Raw genomic sequence first — 19,387 nt, 5'->3', positions numbered from 1 at the left:
AACTGGTGGGTAAAGAAACAAATGATATTCAAACCTTATCAGTGCAGATAAATATATTTATAACATAAAACAAACATTTTTGTAACCATTAGGTTACATAACATTATGTATTTTTCAAAAAGATATTTTTATTAAAAATAAGTTGTCACTCACTAATTTCTTCTGTTGTGGAAAACATTTATATAGATCACAAATGAGTTTTCTACAACATATGACTAACTTCTTCTACTGTAAGAGAGTTATATCTGGTACAAAATATTCAGGATAAATTTTGTTTGGTGTTTACTTACTGATAAAGTACATCATTTTACATTGAAACGTCTCACCTATTCCAAAAACTAACCTCACTCACTGTAACGAATTGTAATAAAATATTTTGGATAAAGTTTTCCGAATTTAAAAAATAACACTCACAGCCATGGGGGCGTTATAATATGACGGTCAATCCCACTATTCGTTGGTAAAAAAGTAACCCAAGAGTTGGCAGTGGGTGGTGACGACTAGCTGCCTTCCCTCTATCCTTACACTGCTAAATTAAGGATGGCTAGCGCGGATAGCCCTCGAGTAACTTTGCGCGAAATTCAAACCAAACTAATCAAGGCCAATATATAACTTTGTCGACAAAATATCGGTATCAGATTTGAGAGTAACTATTATAGCGTAAGTAGTTTCAGTTTTAAACAAATGCGTGATAGATGTAGAGCTGGCATTAGCTGACTTATAATTAAAACATTCTGTATGGGAAGTAACAGCTCAAATATTATTGATATAGCCCATGCGAATGAAAATCGTATTTTGTTTAACTAAAGACAATTAAGTTATATATTATTATTATTAAAATATATAAGTTATAAGTATTGTACTTATATTTACGCCACTGTAATTTCATATTATCATTCTACTAACAAAATAGTAAATGTTTCACGTGTTAATTTCGATCCATAATTCCGATTTGAAATAAATGTTCATTAGGCTCCGCTGTGTCAGTGTGTTGTTGTTTGTTGTTATGCGCAAATATACATAAAGAGCTATCTGTGCTTTGCTCATCACGGGTATCGAAACCCGGTTTCTAACAGTATAAATCTGCAGACATACCACTGTGCCACTTGGGGGCGTGTCAGTATATTCTATAACATTCTTGAGGTTTGGAAAAAAACTAATGTAGAGAGGGTAGTTTTGACATCTTCATGCGTTCCAAGCTCTTTTCCATCAAGATAGTTTTGCAAACTTCGGAATAAATGATAATCAGATGGGGCAATATCTGGAGAATAAGGAAGATGTGGAAGTTTTTCCCAGTCTAGCTCTTCAATCTTTGCAGGTGTGATCCTTGCTGTATGGGGCTGTACATTATCTTGGTGTAACACAGCACCTTTACGATTGATCAAAGCAGGCCTCTTTCCTTCCAGTGCAGCATTCAAGTGTTCTAAGTGTGGACAATAAAAGTCTGATGTAATCGTCACATTGAGTGGCAGCATCTCAAAGTGGATAACACCAACAATATCACACCAAACGCTTAACAAAACTTTCCTAGGGTGGAGGTCCATTTTGAGCTGTGCACTGAATACACTGAACTATTGTCCACAGCGTTTACCATTTTTATCCAACATATCCATTTTCATCTCCAGTCACTAACTAACCTATTCAGAGTGCAGAGAAGTGCAAATGTCTACTCTTGCTCTAAGGTTCGCTTCTGCCAAATCATGGGTTACCCATTTTCCAAGTTTTGACACTTTTCCAGGCTATTGCAGATGACTGTGAACTGTTGAATGGGTTTAATTAATCTTCTGTGATAGTTCTTCAACTGTTACAGTACAATCTTCATCAGGTGCAGCCAGCCGCAAGTCATCATTAAACTCAACAGGACGACCTGAACGTGGAGCATCACTTAAGTTGTAATCACCTGATCTGAACTTCTGAAACCACTTTCGACATTTTCTTTCATTGCGAGACTCCGCACCATAAACACCTTGAATGTTTCACGTAGTTTCTACTGCACTATTGTGTTTTTTAAACTCATAAAGCATTATATGCCTGATGTGATCTTCAGACACATCCATCTTCATAAGGGTTTATTTGATTAATGATCTGAAAAAGTGGAGTTTGGATAGTTTCTTCTATTTGCCTGAACATTTTATTTACGTCCTACTTCATATTTTAGTCATTAAAGCCTTCTGCAAAGACAGAAATGATGATGAACTTTCTGTATTCAATTTTCGGACATTACTTATGGGATGACCTGATATTTTAGCTCAAAGCTGCAGAATTGACTTACACTGGTATATTCACTGTAGAGATGGAGTCCAGAATTTGAGCTACCAGCAAAATGAAGGCAGGAAGTTCGCCAGTGAATAATATATTCTTTAACTTGTATTGTTGTTTTACCTCCATATTTTCTCCTTTTGTTAAATGCATATTGTTTGTCTAGAGTTCAACATTCACCTTAAACACATAATTGTCACTAATTTTGTTCTCATGATAGCTTAAAGATGAACAGATGCTCAAAACTTCGTTATATATATATTTCTTTTATTTCGATATTTTGTTTTACAGAAATTGTATTTTGTGCATTTTGTCTCTAAACACACAGCCCAATGTTCTAATATTAAATAAGGGTTTTTTTGTGCAGTAAATGTAGAGGGCAAATAATAGATCTGTAATGCTATTATTATTAGTTATACTTTTAATTCTGTAATCTAAATGCTAGCTAAAAAGAGCGACGATTTAAAAACATAGACCTAGAACATTTATGAAGCTCTAACTCTAGTTTTTCTTTTAGTATATTCAAAGCTAGATTACAAATACGAGGCAGTTGTGAAGTATGTAGCTTCGTCGTTGTTTTCTAGTCTTATATTCGATAATGTCACTTGTAACGTAGACCTATAACAATTTACAAACAACGTGTTAGAGGAGTAAACACATTGGTGTGTGATTGTCACGTGGATTAGACCTTGAATTTATCTCACCGCTAAAAAAAACCCGCCAAAGAAAGGATAAGGTTACACCACTGTTTTTAAAACGTCTTTGAGTTTCAATTTGCAAGGGACAAATTAAATGGAAAGTGGAAAAAGCTGTGTGCAAGACTTATAGTGGTTATGATGGTTGGCTCACGTTCTGAGAGATAGGGTTGGAATCTTCGTTACCGAACATGCTCGCCCTTTCAGTTGTGAGGAAGTTATAATGTAATAGTCAATCCCGCTATTCCTTTGAAAGAGTAAGTAGTGGCAGCCACTCTTAATTGTGGGCCTTCACGCGAGATAAAATTTGAGCCCCCTATTTGTTGGCAGCCTTTTAAAGTTAATTTGATAAAAGCTGGACACTTCACACTGTATTTGGCTGTTACTGGTGGATGGTGTTGGCAAGTTACCTTCCCTCTAGTCTATCACAGCTAAATTAGGGAGAAGTAGCACAGATAGCCCTGCAGTAGCTCTACACAGAATTTAAAAAAAAAAATCATCTGAAGTTAATGTGCTTTTCATCACAAATTTTAGGTTCACTGGTTCCTAATCCTTTTCCAGCTTTTGGTGTTTAAACCATAACTTTTATTCAAATTAATTATTTCATTATTTGGGTACCACCACTTTTAACGATATTTCTGGCCATAATCCCAGTAAGTTTGGCCAGCTCAGATGATTGAAATTAGTTCTTAATCCACATCCTAAGCTATTCCTTTTATGAATGAAAATTGGGATTAACTGGAACATTATAATGTCCTCATGGCTGAAAAGGCAAGCATGTTTGGCAACAGGTTTTTGAACCCAAAATCTACAGATTGCAATCTACTGCCCTAACCACCAAACCATACCATGTCCTTACCATTTAATATTTGCTTTATTTGGTAAGTTGTATATGTTTAATCAATAATGTTTTAATGGTTTTTAGACATACAAATTTCCAGTCTTGTGTGCACATTTAACAATAGATTGCTGATCAAAAAAAATATTTTTTTTTTGGTTAAGAAACCTATATTTCTGAGTCATTCATCTTATTGTATCATGCACTATCAGGAAACATAGCTTTAAAGTGGGATATTCTACATAAATGTCAGCATTAATTTTTTCTAATTGCAGGCTATGTAATACCCAGAGGATACACATATCTATTAGCACATATCCCCATCAAAATTGACGAAGCAAGTGCCACCACCCCACCTCACAATGTATCCTAATCTCGTACTTCTTGGCTAATAGAAATTAATAAGTTTGCAGAAAAGTGCAGTCGAGGCAGTCAAACGTTGGTAAGTTCCTTTGTGAGCCCACCAAAATTAAGGTCATTCATGAAATTATTTATATTTGTAGAATAATTGTCCGTAAAAATAACTCAGAATAACAGTTTCTAATAATAGAAAAGCCAGTGTGATTTTATAACACTACATTTCAACAGTGGTTTTTTTTATGTTGCTGAGCAACAAAGTATAACCTAATATTGTTGTTAGTTTATGTATTGAAAGTATGAAATGAAATGTACAGACAAAAAAACTGGATAAATATTTGTTTATTTCTTAATTTAAAGTCTCAGTTGATCAAAAGTTTTTTTTTATTAGAAATTTTGGTGATATAACTGAAAATAGTTTATTTCATAAACGATTTAATTTGAAAATTGAATGAATATTTTTACTTTCATGGTAAATTATATACACTTTGTTCTAATATAAGTGATCCCACATTACTTCTTTACTTTAGGCGTATTATATCAACACTCACTACACTTATAAGGTTTCACAGCTTCCTTTCATTCCTTGTCACTAAAATCATAATGGTCAGACAGTAATTGAACTATTTTATTTGGATAAATGTACTTTGGCTTTTATGATTTCACGTACTTCAAGAAATAAAGTGCGAGGTGACATACACTGGTTTTAAGGTGGGTTAGCCATATTTATTTCCCTATTTTTCTCTGAGAATAACCATTAGTTACATGGGTAACATGCATTATAGAATGCTGTACTCTCTTAGTTTGGAAAAACATTTACAGATCCTTCAGATAGAACCACCATGTAACTGTAAAGATACTGTATATCTTTCTGTCTACTCATCTATTAATAAATACTGACTGACTCTCACTTTCTTGCACAATGTTCCATCTCAGGTTTCATATTCAATAAAAGTTATAATTCATCTTTATTGTGCAGTACACTTCGTGAACAAAATACCCATTATCTGATGGAGATATCTGAATAGTTTGTTTAGATAGAGGAAACCATAATACAGATGACTGAATACATTATGATAGAATGGTTTTGAATGTGTATATTAGTGATTCACTTGACAAACATGGCTGAAATGAAGTCGCAGAGGAAAAGAATGTATCAGAACTACATTTTGACACTGTTGGGTATTCCATAAGTAACTTGAAGCCACTTCACACTAATTACTTTATCAAGTGTTTGTAACAGCCCTATAGGAGTGAAAATAATTGAATATTTAGGTTATGCCAAGGAGTTCATATTGGAGATTTGGAATTTCCAAGATGAAGATATCCCTTGTAGTCACCACACTGCAGTGGCTCAATATTACCTTTTAATCAATTTATTAACAATTAGTGTAGAAGTAAACGTCAAAATACAATAGGAGAAATCTAATTTTGGAGAATGAATACAAGTTTATAAATTTTGTAATGTTCAACAAATTCCATTTATGAAGGAAGTATTAAACAAGGAATCCTCTGTCTTGATTTTAAAAGTTCATTTTTAAAATTACCACACACACAAGGAATTGAACTTTAACCTTAGTCTTGTGTCTTCTTTACACTTGCAACATTATTCTATTCCACTTAGTTTTGACGACGTATAAAAGGAGAAATTTAAAAATATGAATTTTTACCTAACAATATGATACTTGGGTAGTATTCTGTTGCTTCATTTTACTGTTTGTTTTCCACTGTTGTTTATCTTGACAAAAATACATCAAACACGTATATATATTAGTTGATTTTATTTTGATGATGCTGTGAAAGTTTGTTTTCTTTCATATGCTTTAATTCTTTACAATATCTTTGAGGTAAGATTGGAATATAATTTATACAAATTTAAGATGATTAATTCTGTCTTAATTCTCACAAATAGTAATATATTGTCTCCTGGTGAGTAATTGGTGAGTTCATAGACTTAAAACGTTAAAATCTGAAGTTTGATTCCCTACTGTGGATTGAGGTCAGATAGTTGTTGTGTAGCTTTGTGCTTTAAAACAAAACAAATTAATGTATCACCCTTATGTCAGCTGTCCTGCATAAAACATGATAACATATTATATAGTCAATGTTTAAAGACAGTTTTTTTTGTTAGTATTTCTTACAAAAACAACAAGCAGTTGGGCAGATGGGTAACTGAAATTACGTTCAACATAATTAAGGAAACTTCCCAGTAGTAGAAATAATACACACCAATATTTCTATCACTGTTTCATAATCAAATTACCAAAAGTTTCAGTTTAAAATTTTAAAACTTTTTTTTTACAGGTGTTTATCTTTCTCCTTTTGGAAAATAATAAAAAAACAACAACACTCCAAACAAAATGAGCATTTTTAAGTTTTTACTGTAATCTCAAGTACACAGTTTGACACCTAAGTAATAGCCGTAAGTGATTCTATCAATATTACAAACAACATCCACCAAAAACTAAAAAAAAAACAGCTCTACAGAAACAAAGGAGTGTGAAACACACGAAGAAGCTCACTCTTCTAAACATTCACCAATGGTGTAAGTATCTTCCACTGATTTTTCTGAAATTATAATTAATAACGTAATCATAAGAGAGATTACAAACATAACAAGAACAAAATATTTGAAGTCACTTCTTCTAATATGATACGAACAAATAATGTTTTCTCATGATTATGAGAGCTAACATTTAGTGTTAAGATACGCACATTTTAAACCACGTAATAAAATTAAAGTGTAGATGCAAGATTATCAAACATCTCCAGGAATTTTAAAGTTGAGATATAAATAAATAACATCAGCATAAACTTGTATTTTTAAATTTGTTGATTAAAGATTATATTGTAATTTTGTAATTCAGTCTTAACTACAATAAGACAATAGGTTGTGTAATAAACAGTCCTCCAACATTATCGTTACATTTGCCACTTGACCCTTGTAGCTTATTTCAACATTTGGTATAACAAACGGTTTTCAGGTTTAATGCAAATTTTACAAAAAAATTCAGGACTCTGTCACAAAGATATAAACTTGTATTTTGTACCTTCAAATTACCACCAGCAGAAATTGCAACAGACTTGGGTCTCCTGGGATGCAAAATGTAAACAAACTCCAGTCTGATATCCAGATGTTTTATTTTAAAATATATCGTGTGTAATTCTTCACTGGAACTGAAAATTTCCACAGCTTTAAGGACCTATGCAAACCCTATGTTTATTATTATTAACGATTATTAATACACAGAAAAAAGTGTCATAGCTACCAGCTTAACACATGTGTAAGAAATTATTTTAAAATGAATTTCTTCATCTCTTTTCCTCACCTTTTTCATAGTAATCGTAGACTCGAGCAGTTGCTGGTTGAATGTTCTCGACAGGTATGGTTTGATGAGCCAAGAACCTCAGACATGTCACTTCATTTGTAAGCTAAAAAAAAACATCATATTATCTCTTTCCTCTGAAAACAAATTTCCAGTGTATAGAATACAATACAAAATAATATCACACACATAAATAATGATTAACTTGAAATATTACTTTCCAAACATGTAATCTTTCCAGACACGTAAACTTTCCACAGTTCTTTCCTCTTTCTTTGTGTATGAACTTAATCCAAACTAGTTTAGGGTAGGCCAGTATTTTGTAAGCCAAGGAGTTTTTACAACCAGGTGACTGGCTTATTTGGTTCGAACTCACAACCCTCAGACTGCAAACCCTAACCACCACTAAACGTAGTCATTACGTGGGGTTTTAAGCTACCAAACCACATCCTCACACAGCTTGATATATTTCAAAACTGTGTTTAGCTATCAAACAAAACACTAAAAATCCAAAAAGAGTTAGGTAATAGCAGACTGTTATTTTTCACTATTTGTAAAATATATAGAGAATAAAAACTATGAATGAAACTATAACGTCGACAAAACACTCGCTTATTGAAAACTAAAACAATGTCATTACCTGAAGTATCAGACTTAAGTATTTCCAGTCTGTGGTATTCATAATAGTAACTGTCATCTCTCAAACACTAGGCTTAAGTGGGATATGCTCATAACAGCAACAACTCAAAGTAATATAGTCATGATGGTGTTCCAATTGTTAAAATTGAATTTACTTTTTCCTGCCATAAAAATGTAACATTGTTTTTGCATGTACACTTATCTTTTAGTTATAAACTATGAAGATAGAATAATAATTTGCAGCTCAGTGAGGAATCTGTCAACAGTTTGAAACACTGACCTCTGAAAAGTAGAAATTTGCTTGTTTAGCCTCTGTCTCAACTCTTTTCAAAGAAGAGATACTTCCACTTCTGACCAGCTGAAAAACATAATATTCAAAATTAACATGTTTAACACTGAGTGAACAATTAACTTTATGCCTGAGGTACACTGATATAATTAGAGAGATATTAATTAGGTAGTTTAAACCAAGTTCTAACATCCATTTTTCTTTTTAACACACTACTTTCTATGCCTTAAAATATAATCAATACAGTTTCTATTGTTGCAAAAAACAGATATTGCAATAGTTGGGTTTTATTTTGAGATATCATAGAAACTTTACAAAATCATATTAACACAAAGTTCAAATATTTTATATTAATATGATTTTGGGTCTACACCACAGTGTTAAATACCATACCATGAAATTCTCTTATGTTCTATCTGACAGTTATGCATCTAAGTAATAACCACGCATCTGTTCAAGAAGCCTCCCTCATGATGCTGTTATGCCAAATGCACACCAGCAGTTGTTTCAACAGTATAATCATACAGAAATTGAAACGTGCTGTAACTGAAAACATTATTGGAATGTCATGATGTACCCTTATATATCAGAACGGCTGGTATGGGTATTAACACTTTTACTAAAAAAACAGAGAACAACGTTTTGACCTAAAGATGACCAAAGAAGGTCAAAATGTTGTTCTCTGCTTCATTAGTAAAAGTGTTAATACTCATATCAGCCATCCTGAGATATATTTTTACTTCAAGTAAGTTTCTTGACATCATGAACTTATACCCTATTGACCTTGTTTCCCAAATGACATCTTTCTTTATTATGTTACGTACTGTTGTCTATAACACATATATAGCCACTGACCTTTGTCTTCCCTAACTGACATCTTTCTTTATTATGTTACATACTGTTGTCTATAACACATACATAGCCACTGACCTTTGTCTTCCCTAACTGACATCTTTCTTTATTATGTTACGTACTGTTGTCTATAACACATACATAGCCACTGACCTTTGTCTTCCCTAACTGACATTTTTCTTTATTATGTTACATACTGTTGTCTATAACACATACATAGCCACTGACCTTTGTCTTCCCTAACTGACATCTTTTTTTATTATGTTATGTACTGTTGTCTATAACACATATATAGCCACTGACCATTGTCTTCCCTAACTGACATCTTTCTTTATTATGTTACATACTGTTGTCTATAACACATACATAGCCACTGACCTTTGTCTTCCCTAACTGACATCTTTCTTTATTATGTTACGTACTGTTGTCTATAACACATACATAGCCACTGACCTTTGTCTTCCCTAACTGACATTTTTCTTTATTATGTTACATACTGTTGTCTATAACACATACATAGCCACTGACCTTTGTCTTCCCTAACTGACATCTTTTTTTATTATGTTATGTACTGTTGTCTATAACACATACATAGGCACTGACCTTTGTCTTCCCTAACTGACATCTTTCTTTATTATGTTACGTACTGTTGTCTATAACACATACATAGCCACTGATCTTTGTCTTCCCTAACTGACATCTTTCTTTATTATGTTCCATACTGTTGTCTATAACACATACATAGCCACTGATCTTTGTCTTCCCTAACTGACATCTTTCTTTATGTTACGTACTGTTGTCTATAACACATACATAGCCACTGACCTTTGTCTTCCCTAACTGACATCTTTATTATGTTACATACTGTTGTCTATAACACATACATAGCCACTGCTCTTTGTCTTCCCTAACTGACATCTTTCTTTATGTTACGTACTGTTGTCTATAACACATACATAGCCACTGACCTTTGTCTTCCCTAATTGACATCTTTCTTTATTATGTTACGTACTGTTGTCTATAACACATACATAGCCACTGACCTTTGTTTTCCCTAACTGACATCTTTCTTTATTATGTTATGTACTGTTGTCTATAACACATACATGGCCACTGACCTTTGTCTTCCCTAACTGACATCTTTCTTTATTATGTTACGTACTGTTGTCTATAACACATACATAGCCACTGACCTTTGTCTTCCCTAACTGACATCTTTCTTTATGTTACATACTGTTGTCTATAACACATACATGGCCACTGACCTTTGTCTTCTCTAACTGACATCTTTCTTTATTATGTTATGTACTGTTGTCTATAGCACGTACATGGCCACTGACCTTTGTCTTCCCTAACTGACATCTTTCTTTATTATGTTATGTACTGTTGTCTATAACACATACATAGCCACTGACCTTTGTCTTCCCTAACTGACGTCTTTCTTTATTATGTTATGTACTGTTGTCTATAACACATACATAGCCACTGACCTTTGTCTTCCCTAACGGACATCTTTCTTTATTATGTTATGTACTGTTGTCTATAACACATACATAGCCACTGACCTTTGTCTTCCCTAACGGACATCTTTCTTTATTATGTTACGTACTGTTGTCTATAGCACGTACATGTCCACTGACCTTTATGTCTGTGATTCTCACCTGTTACTTTTTTTACCCTGACAGATTGCTTCAAGTCCCTTTCTAAACAATCTTGATACCCCAGTTTGATCCATATTTATTTATATTTCCAATACCATTAAGAATAAGGTACATCCCCTCTTACAGAACCATAAATCCACCTGATCTGAACACATCTTTGTGCTCCAAGTATATGAATATTTTCCATTGGGAAAGTGTTGTTAAATACTCTTACAAGAAGCAACCAATTAGCAGTAACATCAAATTACCAAACATCATCAAAATACAGTTCGATACATGCACAACTTTATTCTGGCTATGATTTTCACATAATCTTCTGATTTGCATATTTAAAATTGATTTAGTATCTCATGCTCAATACTCGATAGAAATAAAAACTGGTATCAGGTTTTCTCAAGTCTGTAAATTAACTACTTCAGAATGCCTAACTAGTGAACATGCCCCAAATAATACGATAATTAGCCCAAACAGCAGAAACTAAAGAGGGGGTTTAGGTTGTTTTTTAACAGTCTTACCTCTTGAAGAAATGGTTCATCAACTTCATACCCTGACAGCATTTTAATCTCCAGGATAGCCATATTTGACTCCTTCCCTTTCCCAGTGTATCTAATGAATACAAATGTATTAGTTGCTGTTTGGGATAAATTATTCCTTTAATCAATCTACAACTTAAGAAAAACACGAACATACGAAACCCAAGAAATAAGATGAAGGGGGATTAATTAAAATACTGACAATATTTTTATTTTTTATCTAAATCATAAGTAATAAAGCAAATTTATGGACTCACATGACATTTGGTGCATTGAAAAGTTACGTGTATTCATAAAACCACTTTGGTCCACAAGGAATTCACCATTAATTCTTTATTTAATATGGTCTCAAGTATAGATTTTTAAACTTTTAATATACAGTTTAACCATTTCATATATCCTCATTAGTTTACCGACTCAATATGTAAGCAAAGGTTATATAACCATCTCACAGAGCCCTAACTAGAGTTTACACAAACATCTTACAGAGCCCTAACTAGAGTTTACACAACCATCTAAGAGAGCCCTAACTAGAGTTTACAGAACCATTTAACAGAGCCCTAACTAGAGTTTACACAACCATCTAACAGAGCCCTAACTAGAGTTTATATAACCATCTAACAGAGCCCTAACTAAATTTTACATAACCATCTAACAGAGCCCTAACTAAAGTTTACACAACCATCTAACAGAGCCCTAACTAAAGTATACACAACCATCTAACATAGCCCTAACTACAGTTTATCTAAACATCTAATATGGCTCTCTAACCATGGTCCTATGAATAACTTAAATGTATTGTTTAGATACCTGGAAAACAACTGATTCTTAGAATCAGTTACTAGTGGGAACTTTATAATTACCTTTAGAAGAACATGTAGTAGAGTTAAGTTTACTTAAACACTGTACCTGTCTTTCACAAAGCATGTCTAACCTTATGTAAGATGTAATTTGTATTTATGATTTGTTCTATTTCTTCAAATACTTAATGCATTAGAAATATATAAATCAACTAACTATAATATCTTGTTACATACAAACATTTACCTGACACAGGATGTAATATTGATACTTCTGCCCAAGCTGTCAATTTTATTACTTTGTACTGCCAGTTGGAAGTCCTTGCTTGTTTTTGAAGGGGGTATATTGTATCGTAGAATTGCCTTAAAGAAATAAATTCCCATATCTTATGCTCCATTACATTAATAATGATTTCAAGTTGCATGAAAAAGTTATTAACTCTGCCACAATTAGATTCATTATGTTTTATACGTTTAATCTTTCACATAATTATTCTTGTAGAACAGGTTTGTGCTTAAAGCATATTTCAGATAAATAAAATGTTATCTTTGTACCAAAATGAAAATCTCAGAGTTCTACACTTTTAACATCTTATATGGAATATACAAGTGATAAAATCACAACTAGTATGGTTCATTTTATGTTAATTATAGTATAATGGCAAGTAAATATGTGAAATACATACCTGTATAAACACACAGCCCGAGCCAGTAGCTTCGACTTCCAACAGGTTAGGTATGGTGCTTACGTACGTGCTTTGTTGAACAAGTTTGTTAGTTTCGTCCACCAAAAAGGTATCCTGAAGGTTATCCCCTTTTAGAGTGACTGTCAGATCCACCTTCTCACGACTGATTAGTGCAGCGTACTGAGAGAGAGCCTGGAGAGCTATCACAGTGTCCTACCACAGAACAATAAGCAGTGAAACTTTATTATGGAAAAACTTTTACTTAACTGTAAAACTTCAAACTTGAAAAATTAATGAAGAGATATAAATGTACAACAACATGTAACAACGAATTATAATAAACAAGTGTATGTTCACAAGCATTAACGAATAATAAAACTGTGACAAGAAGCTGAGGTATTTCTGTATGAGTAAGTAAAGAATATCCCAATAATTAACAAGGATACTTTTTGATATAACAATGAATAATGAAAAAATGCCGAGCGTAAACAACCTACTGCAACAATGGATAAGTACAGTACAACAATAATTAACAAGGATACTTTTTGATATAACAATGAATAATGAAAAAATGCTGACAGTAGACAACCTACTGCAACAATGGATAAGTGCAGTACAACAATAATTAACTAAGATACTTTTTGATATAACAATGAATAATGAAAAAATGCCGACAGTAGTCAACCTACTGCAACAATGGATAAGTACAGTACAACAATAATTAACAAGGATACTTTTTGATATAACAATGAATAATGAAAAAATGCTGACAGTAGACAACCTACTGCAACAATGGATAAGTACAGTACAATAATTAACAAGGATACTTTTTGATATAACAATGAATAATGAAAAATGTTGACAGTAGACAACCTACTGCAACAATGGATAAGTACAGTACAACAATAATTAACTAGGATACTTTTTGATATAACAATGAATAATGAAAAAATGCTGACAGTAGACAACCTACTGCAACAATGGATAAGTACAGTACAACAATAATTAACTAGGATACTTTTTGATATAACAATGAATAATGCAAAAATGCCGACAGTAGACAACCTACTGCAACAATGAATAAGTACAGTACAACAATAATTAACAAGATAATTTTTGACATAACAATGAATAATGAAAAAATGCCGAGCATAAACAACCTACTGCAACAATGGAAGAGTACAGTACAACAATAATTAACAAGGATACTTTTTGATATAACAATGAATAATGAAAAAATGCTGACAGTAGACAACCTACTGCAACAATGGATAAGTACAGTACAACAATAATTAACAAGGATACTTTTTGATATAACAATGAATAATGAAAAAATGCTGACAGTAGACAACCTACTGCAACAATGGATAAGTGCAGTACAACAATAATTAACAAGGATACTTTTTGATATAACAATGAATAATGAGAAAATGCCGACAGTAGACAACCTACTGCAACAATGGATAAGTACAGTACAACAATAATTAACAAGGATACTTTTTGATATAACAATGAATAATTAAAAAATGCTGACAGTAGACAACCTATTGCAACAATGGATAAGTACAGTACAACAATAATTAACTAGGATATTTTGTAATATAACAATGGATAATGAAAGAATGCCGACAGTGAACAACCTATTGCAACAATGGATAAGTACAGTTCAACAATAATTAACTAAGATACTTTTTAACATAACAATGGATAATGAAAGAATGCCGACAGTGGACAACCTATTGCAACAATGGATAAGTACAGTACAACAATAATTAACAAGGATACTTTTTGATATAACAATGAATAATGAAAAAATGCTGACAGTAGACAACCTATTGCAACAATGGATAATGAAAGAATGCCAACAGTAGTCAACCTACTGCAACAATGGATAATGAAAGAATGCCAACAGTAGTCAACCTACTGCAACAATGGATAAGTACAGTACAACAATAATTAACAAGGATACTTTTTGATATAACAATGAATAATGAAAAAATGCTGACAGTAGACAACCTACTGCAACAATGGATAAGTACAGTACAACAATAATTAACTAGGATATTTTGTAATATAACAATGGATAATGAAAGAATGCCGACAGTGAACAACCTATTGCAACAATGGATAAGTACAGTTCAACAATAATTAACTAAGATACTTTTTAACATAACAATGGATAATGAAAGAATGCCGACAGTGGACAACCTATTGCAACAATGGATAAGTACAGTACAACAATAATTAACAAGGATACTTTTTGATATAACAATGAATAATGAAAAAATGCTGACAGTAGACAACCTATTGCAACAATGGATAATGAAAGAATGCCAACAGTAGTCAACCTACTGCAACAATGGATAAGTACAGTACAACAATAATTAACAAGGATACTTTTTGATATAACAATGAATAATGAAAAATGCTGACAGTAGACAACCTACTGCAACAATGGATAAGTACAGTACAACAATAATTAACAAGGATACTTTTTGATATAACAATGAATAATGAAAAAATGCTGACAGTAGACAACCTATTGTAACAATGGATAAGTACAGTACAACAATAATTAACTAGGATACTTTGTAATATAACAATGGATAATGAAAGAATGCCGACAGTGGACAACCTATTGCAACAATGGATAAGTACAGTACGACAATAATTAACAAGGATACTTTTTGATATAACAATGAATAATGAAAAAATGCTGAGCATAAACAACATACTGCAACAATGGATAAGTACAGTATAACAATAATTAACTAGGATACTTTTTAATATAACAATGAATGCCCATGGTGGACAACCTACTGTAACAATGGATAAGTACAGTACAACAACAGTAAACTGAAGCACGTTTATACAGTGGATAAAGAAAATACTAAAACAATAAACAAAGGACTGACAGTTCAACAGTGGATAATGGTAGCATAACAATATGAAATGGCTACAGTAATTATTGGACTTTACGTGCAGGAAGTTTACATTCAACTTATTCTTTAAATAAACAAACACATATTTCAGACAAACCTTTCCAAATCTATTTCAAAATGTTTCTGACGTATTGATGCACTTAATAATGAGGTCCCACTGATCCACAGTGTATCTTCTCAACAATGTTCCTGGCATACTAATTTATTTAGAAGCTCCATGAATACAACAAGCAACCTTCCTTAAAGGAAACACTCACCTGAGTAGAAAAAAAGCCACCATATGGGTTTCGATTATCCATCAGCCATTGTACCAGAGAAGAAGCTTTTTTTGAAGTTCTCGGTTCCACCGAAGTTTCAAGTAAGTTAGTAAAACATAACTTGCCAGCTCAACAAGGGTTGACTGAGACAGCTTTGTATCTTCCTTCCTCCAGTACATTTTACTGTCTGTAATGTACAAACAGACTCACACACACACTCATATATATATGCGTATCTACTAACACACAAACTTCACATTTTATAACTAAACAATTACAATACTTGAACTGTTTATACATACTAAAAGTCTGGATACATTGACATATCCCAAACTAATAAAACTTTTCCAATACATGTTTAAGGCTGACATTAAAACAACAAATCTTAAGGAGTTTTAACTCTTGTTACCAAACATTGTCCTACCTTCTTTAATTGCTCGTCCTTCAAGATCTGTAACGAACCCCTGTGCAAGAGGGCTGCCTGCTAATGCCGCAGCATATGAAAACAAAGCTTTAGAGTACATGCTTGGATCTGATTTGGCCTCCAAACACTGAAGCCCAGCCTTGATAACAGTGTCATTTTGATATCCTGCTTCAAGAAGTGATATCAGCACGTATGATGTAAGGGGTGCAGGTGTAGCATCATCAGTTTGAAGGCCACCCTTATGACAAAATGTGTTTATCATTAGAGTTCGGAAAACAAAAAAAACCTATCAATGTCAAATGTTCAAAACTTCATTTTAATTACAATATAAATACTTCCTCAACAATAAAAAATATATTTATGATTATATACAATAGTAAAGAAACAATTTATATTTTAAAACTAAATCACAGGGAATTTTATTTTACTAGTGCGACCAAAAATCTCAGTACTGGTAATAACATCACTGATGATGACAAATATCTCTGTGCTAACTAATTACCTTAGAGTACTGAGTACTGTTTACTAACTGGTAATTTTGTTGACAAAGACTGTACATCTCTGTACTAATTTATGTCTTATAGTGAGGACTGTACATCTCTGTACTAATTTATGTCTTATAGTGAGGACTGTACATCTCTGTACCAATTCACATCTTATAGTGAGGACAGTACATCTTTTTACTAAGTGATGACTTGTTGGTGAGAACTGAACATTTCTGTACTAAGTGATGAGATGACTTTCAAAACCTACCCTAAGATTATTTGTAAGCAACACAAATAGAAATGCTCCATACTAACATTCTAATTAATAAAATGGACAGAGGAGCCAAATAGATCACAACATATAACATCCAAGATCACATCATACAACATCCACATATTCAGTGACAGATTTAGAAGAAAATAAAGATAATATCATTTTCAAAGACAAAACATTTATGTAAAAAAGTAATTATTTTGGAAGGTAAACGTAAGTTTAAAAAATTTTCCTGTATTAGTACCTGCATGGCAGAGTTGAGCAGCTTTCCTACTCGAGGGAAACAACCATTCTGCTGTTGTTTCCTAACAATCCAGGAAATACCGAGTTTTATGTTATTTTCATCCACAAAGATATACTGACTAGCATGTGAGAAGGATTTTACTACAAACGCTGTAAGCCACAAGCTTCCCACTGGGTCCTTCTCACCAAATACACTGTAGGAAAAGTCTGAATGATGGTACTTAAGTTCTTGAAGGTATCCTGAAAATATCATGAAGAAACTTGTTGTTACTCATATATCTACAAGTAAAAATCAAATGTTGATGGAAAAGTTAAGATTCCAGACAATTTGTCAGCTAGAAGACATCAGTGGTCCATAATGTTAGCTAGAGAACATCAAAGGGTCCATAATGTTAACTAGAGGACATTAAAAGGACCATCTTGTGTACTCAAGAATACTAAATTCTCTCTAACATCAGTTAGAAACTGTCAGAGAATTAGTCATAATATTTAGTAAAAGATATTTCAAGTTAAATTACCCGTTTATTAAGAATAAGACCAAATTTGAAAATTATGGTCTAATTACATCGTATATAATTTACCAACTGCAACACCAATCTCATCCTTTAGTTTTACTAAATATCTAAAACGTATTTCGATTTCCTTGTGAGGTAACTTTGTCTTGTGGCAATTTTTGCCATTTTCAGAAATTTACAAAATCATTTTATGGTGATTTTATGCACATATACCTGAAAATAAAAACACAAATACTTATTGTTAATGTAATACCAGAGGTAACCTTTTTTTTTGCTTTCACTCTTGAATAAAATGTTTTAAAATAAAAGTAAAATCAACAAAAATACATCTCCAACTTAATTTTAGGTCTAAAGACTTAACAAAAAAGAATTATTAGTTTCTGGTGACATCAAGAAAAGCTAAAAGACTACAATTAATATAAACAGAATAAATTTTAATAATTCTGTCAGGCAGATCCAAGAACATTCAATCACCAGTTCTTGACTTTTTTTGTACATCCTGTGTTTTCTTTCAAGGATGTGTGTGTTTAACACATGAACGAATTTATTAAACGTAACTGTCTAAACTAAGAGTTCTTTATCACCTTTCTAAACGTCACACACTGAATCGACCAGAATTACTTGTTTGTTTTTGAATTTCATGCAAAGCTATACAAGGGCTATTTGCACTAACCGTCCCTAATTTAGCAGTGTAAGATTAGAGGGAAGGTAGTTAGTCATCACCGCCCACTGCCAACTCTTGAACTGCTCTTTTACCAACAAACAGTGGGATTGACCATCACATATAACAACCCCACAGCTGAAAGGGCAAAAATGTTTGGTGCAACGGAGACTCGAACCAGCAACTCTCAGATTATGAGTTGAACACCTTAACCCATCTGGTCGTGCCGGGCCGAATCGACCAGAAAAAGATAAACTTGACACGCTTAACCAAAGGCTAGACTTTCTTTTAGTTAATAATTAGTGCGTGCTCTCTTGGACCAACTATGAAGTGTAAGAAAATGTTGACACCAATTCTGTGAAAATGTTCACACCAATTCTGTGTCATTGTTATGTATCTACACAAACATTGCCATGGTTTTATTACATGTCTGTTTTATTTTTTAAAAAATCAGATGTTACAAGATTATTAGTACTCAAGAAATAATGTCTGCATATTGACAACATCAGTTTGAATTAGAACCTGAAAAGTTGGAGTGGAAGGTCGTCCTTGGACAGAGAATAAAATGTTTTTACGTTATCCCTGTAATTAAAATCTGATATTTACTTTACCACAAAACCACTAAATTGGCAGTGTAGGTTAAAAACTGAA

The 19,387-nt window shown here is 32.7% G+C and overlaps 1 protein-coding gene across 1 annotated transcript in view; it reads right to left on the bottom strand.

Annotated features, from left to right (window-relative positions):
- Positions 1-6,516: 6,516 nt before the first annotated feature.
- The window catches only part of LOC143242579 (alpha-2-macroglobulin-like protein 1), an 85,005-nt gene continuing 72,134 nt past the window's right edge, over positions 6,517-19,387 (bottom strand). The window contains 10 exon segments of the mRNA XM_076486044.1: positions 6,517-6,717; positions 7,479-7,581; positions 8,395-8,472; positions 11,432-11,522; positions 12,497-12,612; positions 12,936-13,148; positions 16,135-16,185; positions 16,188-16,321; positions 16,559-16,796; positions 17,562-17,800. Coding sequence (XP_076342159.1) covers positions 6,668-6,717; positions 7,479-7,581; positions 8,395-8,472; positions 11,432-11,522; positions 12,497-12,612; positions 12,936-13,148; positions 16,135-16,185; positions 16,188-16,321; positions 16,559-16,796; positions 17,562-17,800 — 1,313 coding nt within the window. The 3' untranslated portion in view covers positions 6,517-6,667.

This window comes from Tachypleus tridentatus, unplaced genomic scaffold (assembly GCF_004210375.1).
Source record: "Tachypleus tridentatus isolate NWPU-2018 unplaced genomic scaffold, ASM421037v1 Hic_cluster_2, whole genome shotgun sequence".
Classification (NCBI taxonomy): domain Eukaryota; kingdom Metazoa; phylum Arthropoda; class Merostomata; order Xiphosura; family Limulidae; genus Tachypleus; species Tachypleus tridentatus.
This window is presented reverse-complemented; position numbering and strand designations above follow the sequence as displayed.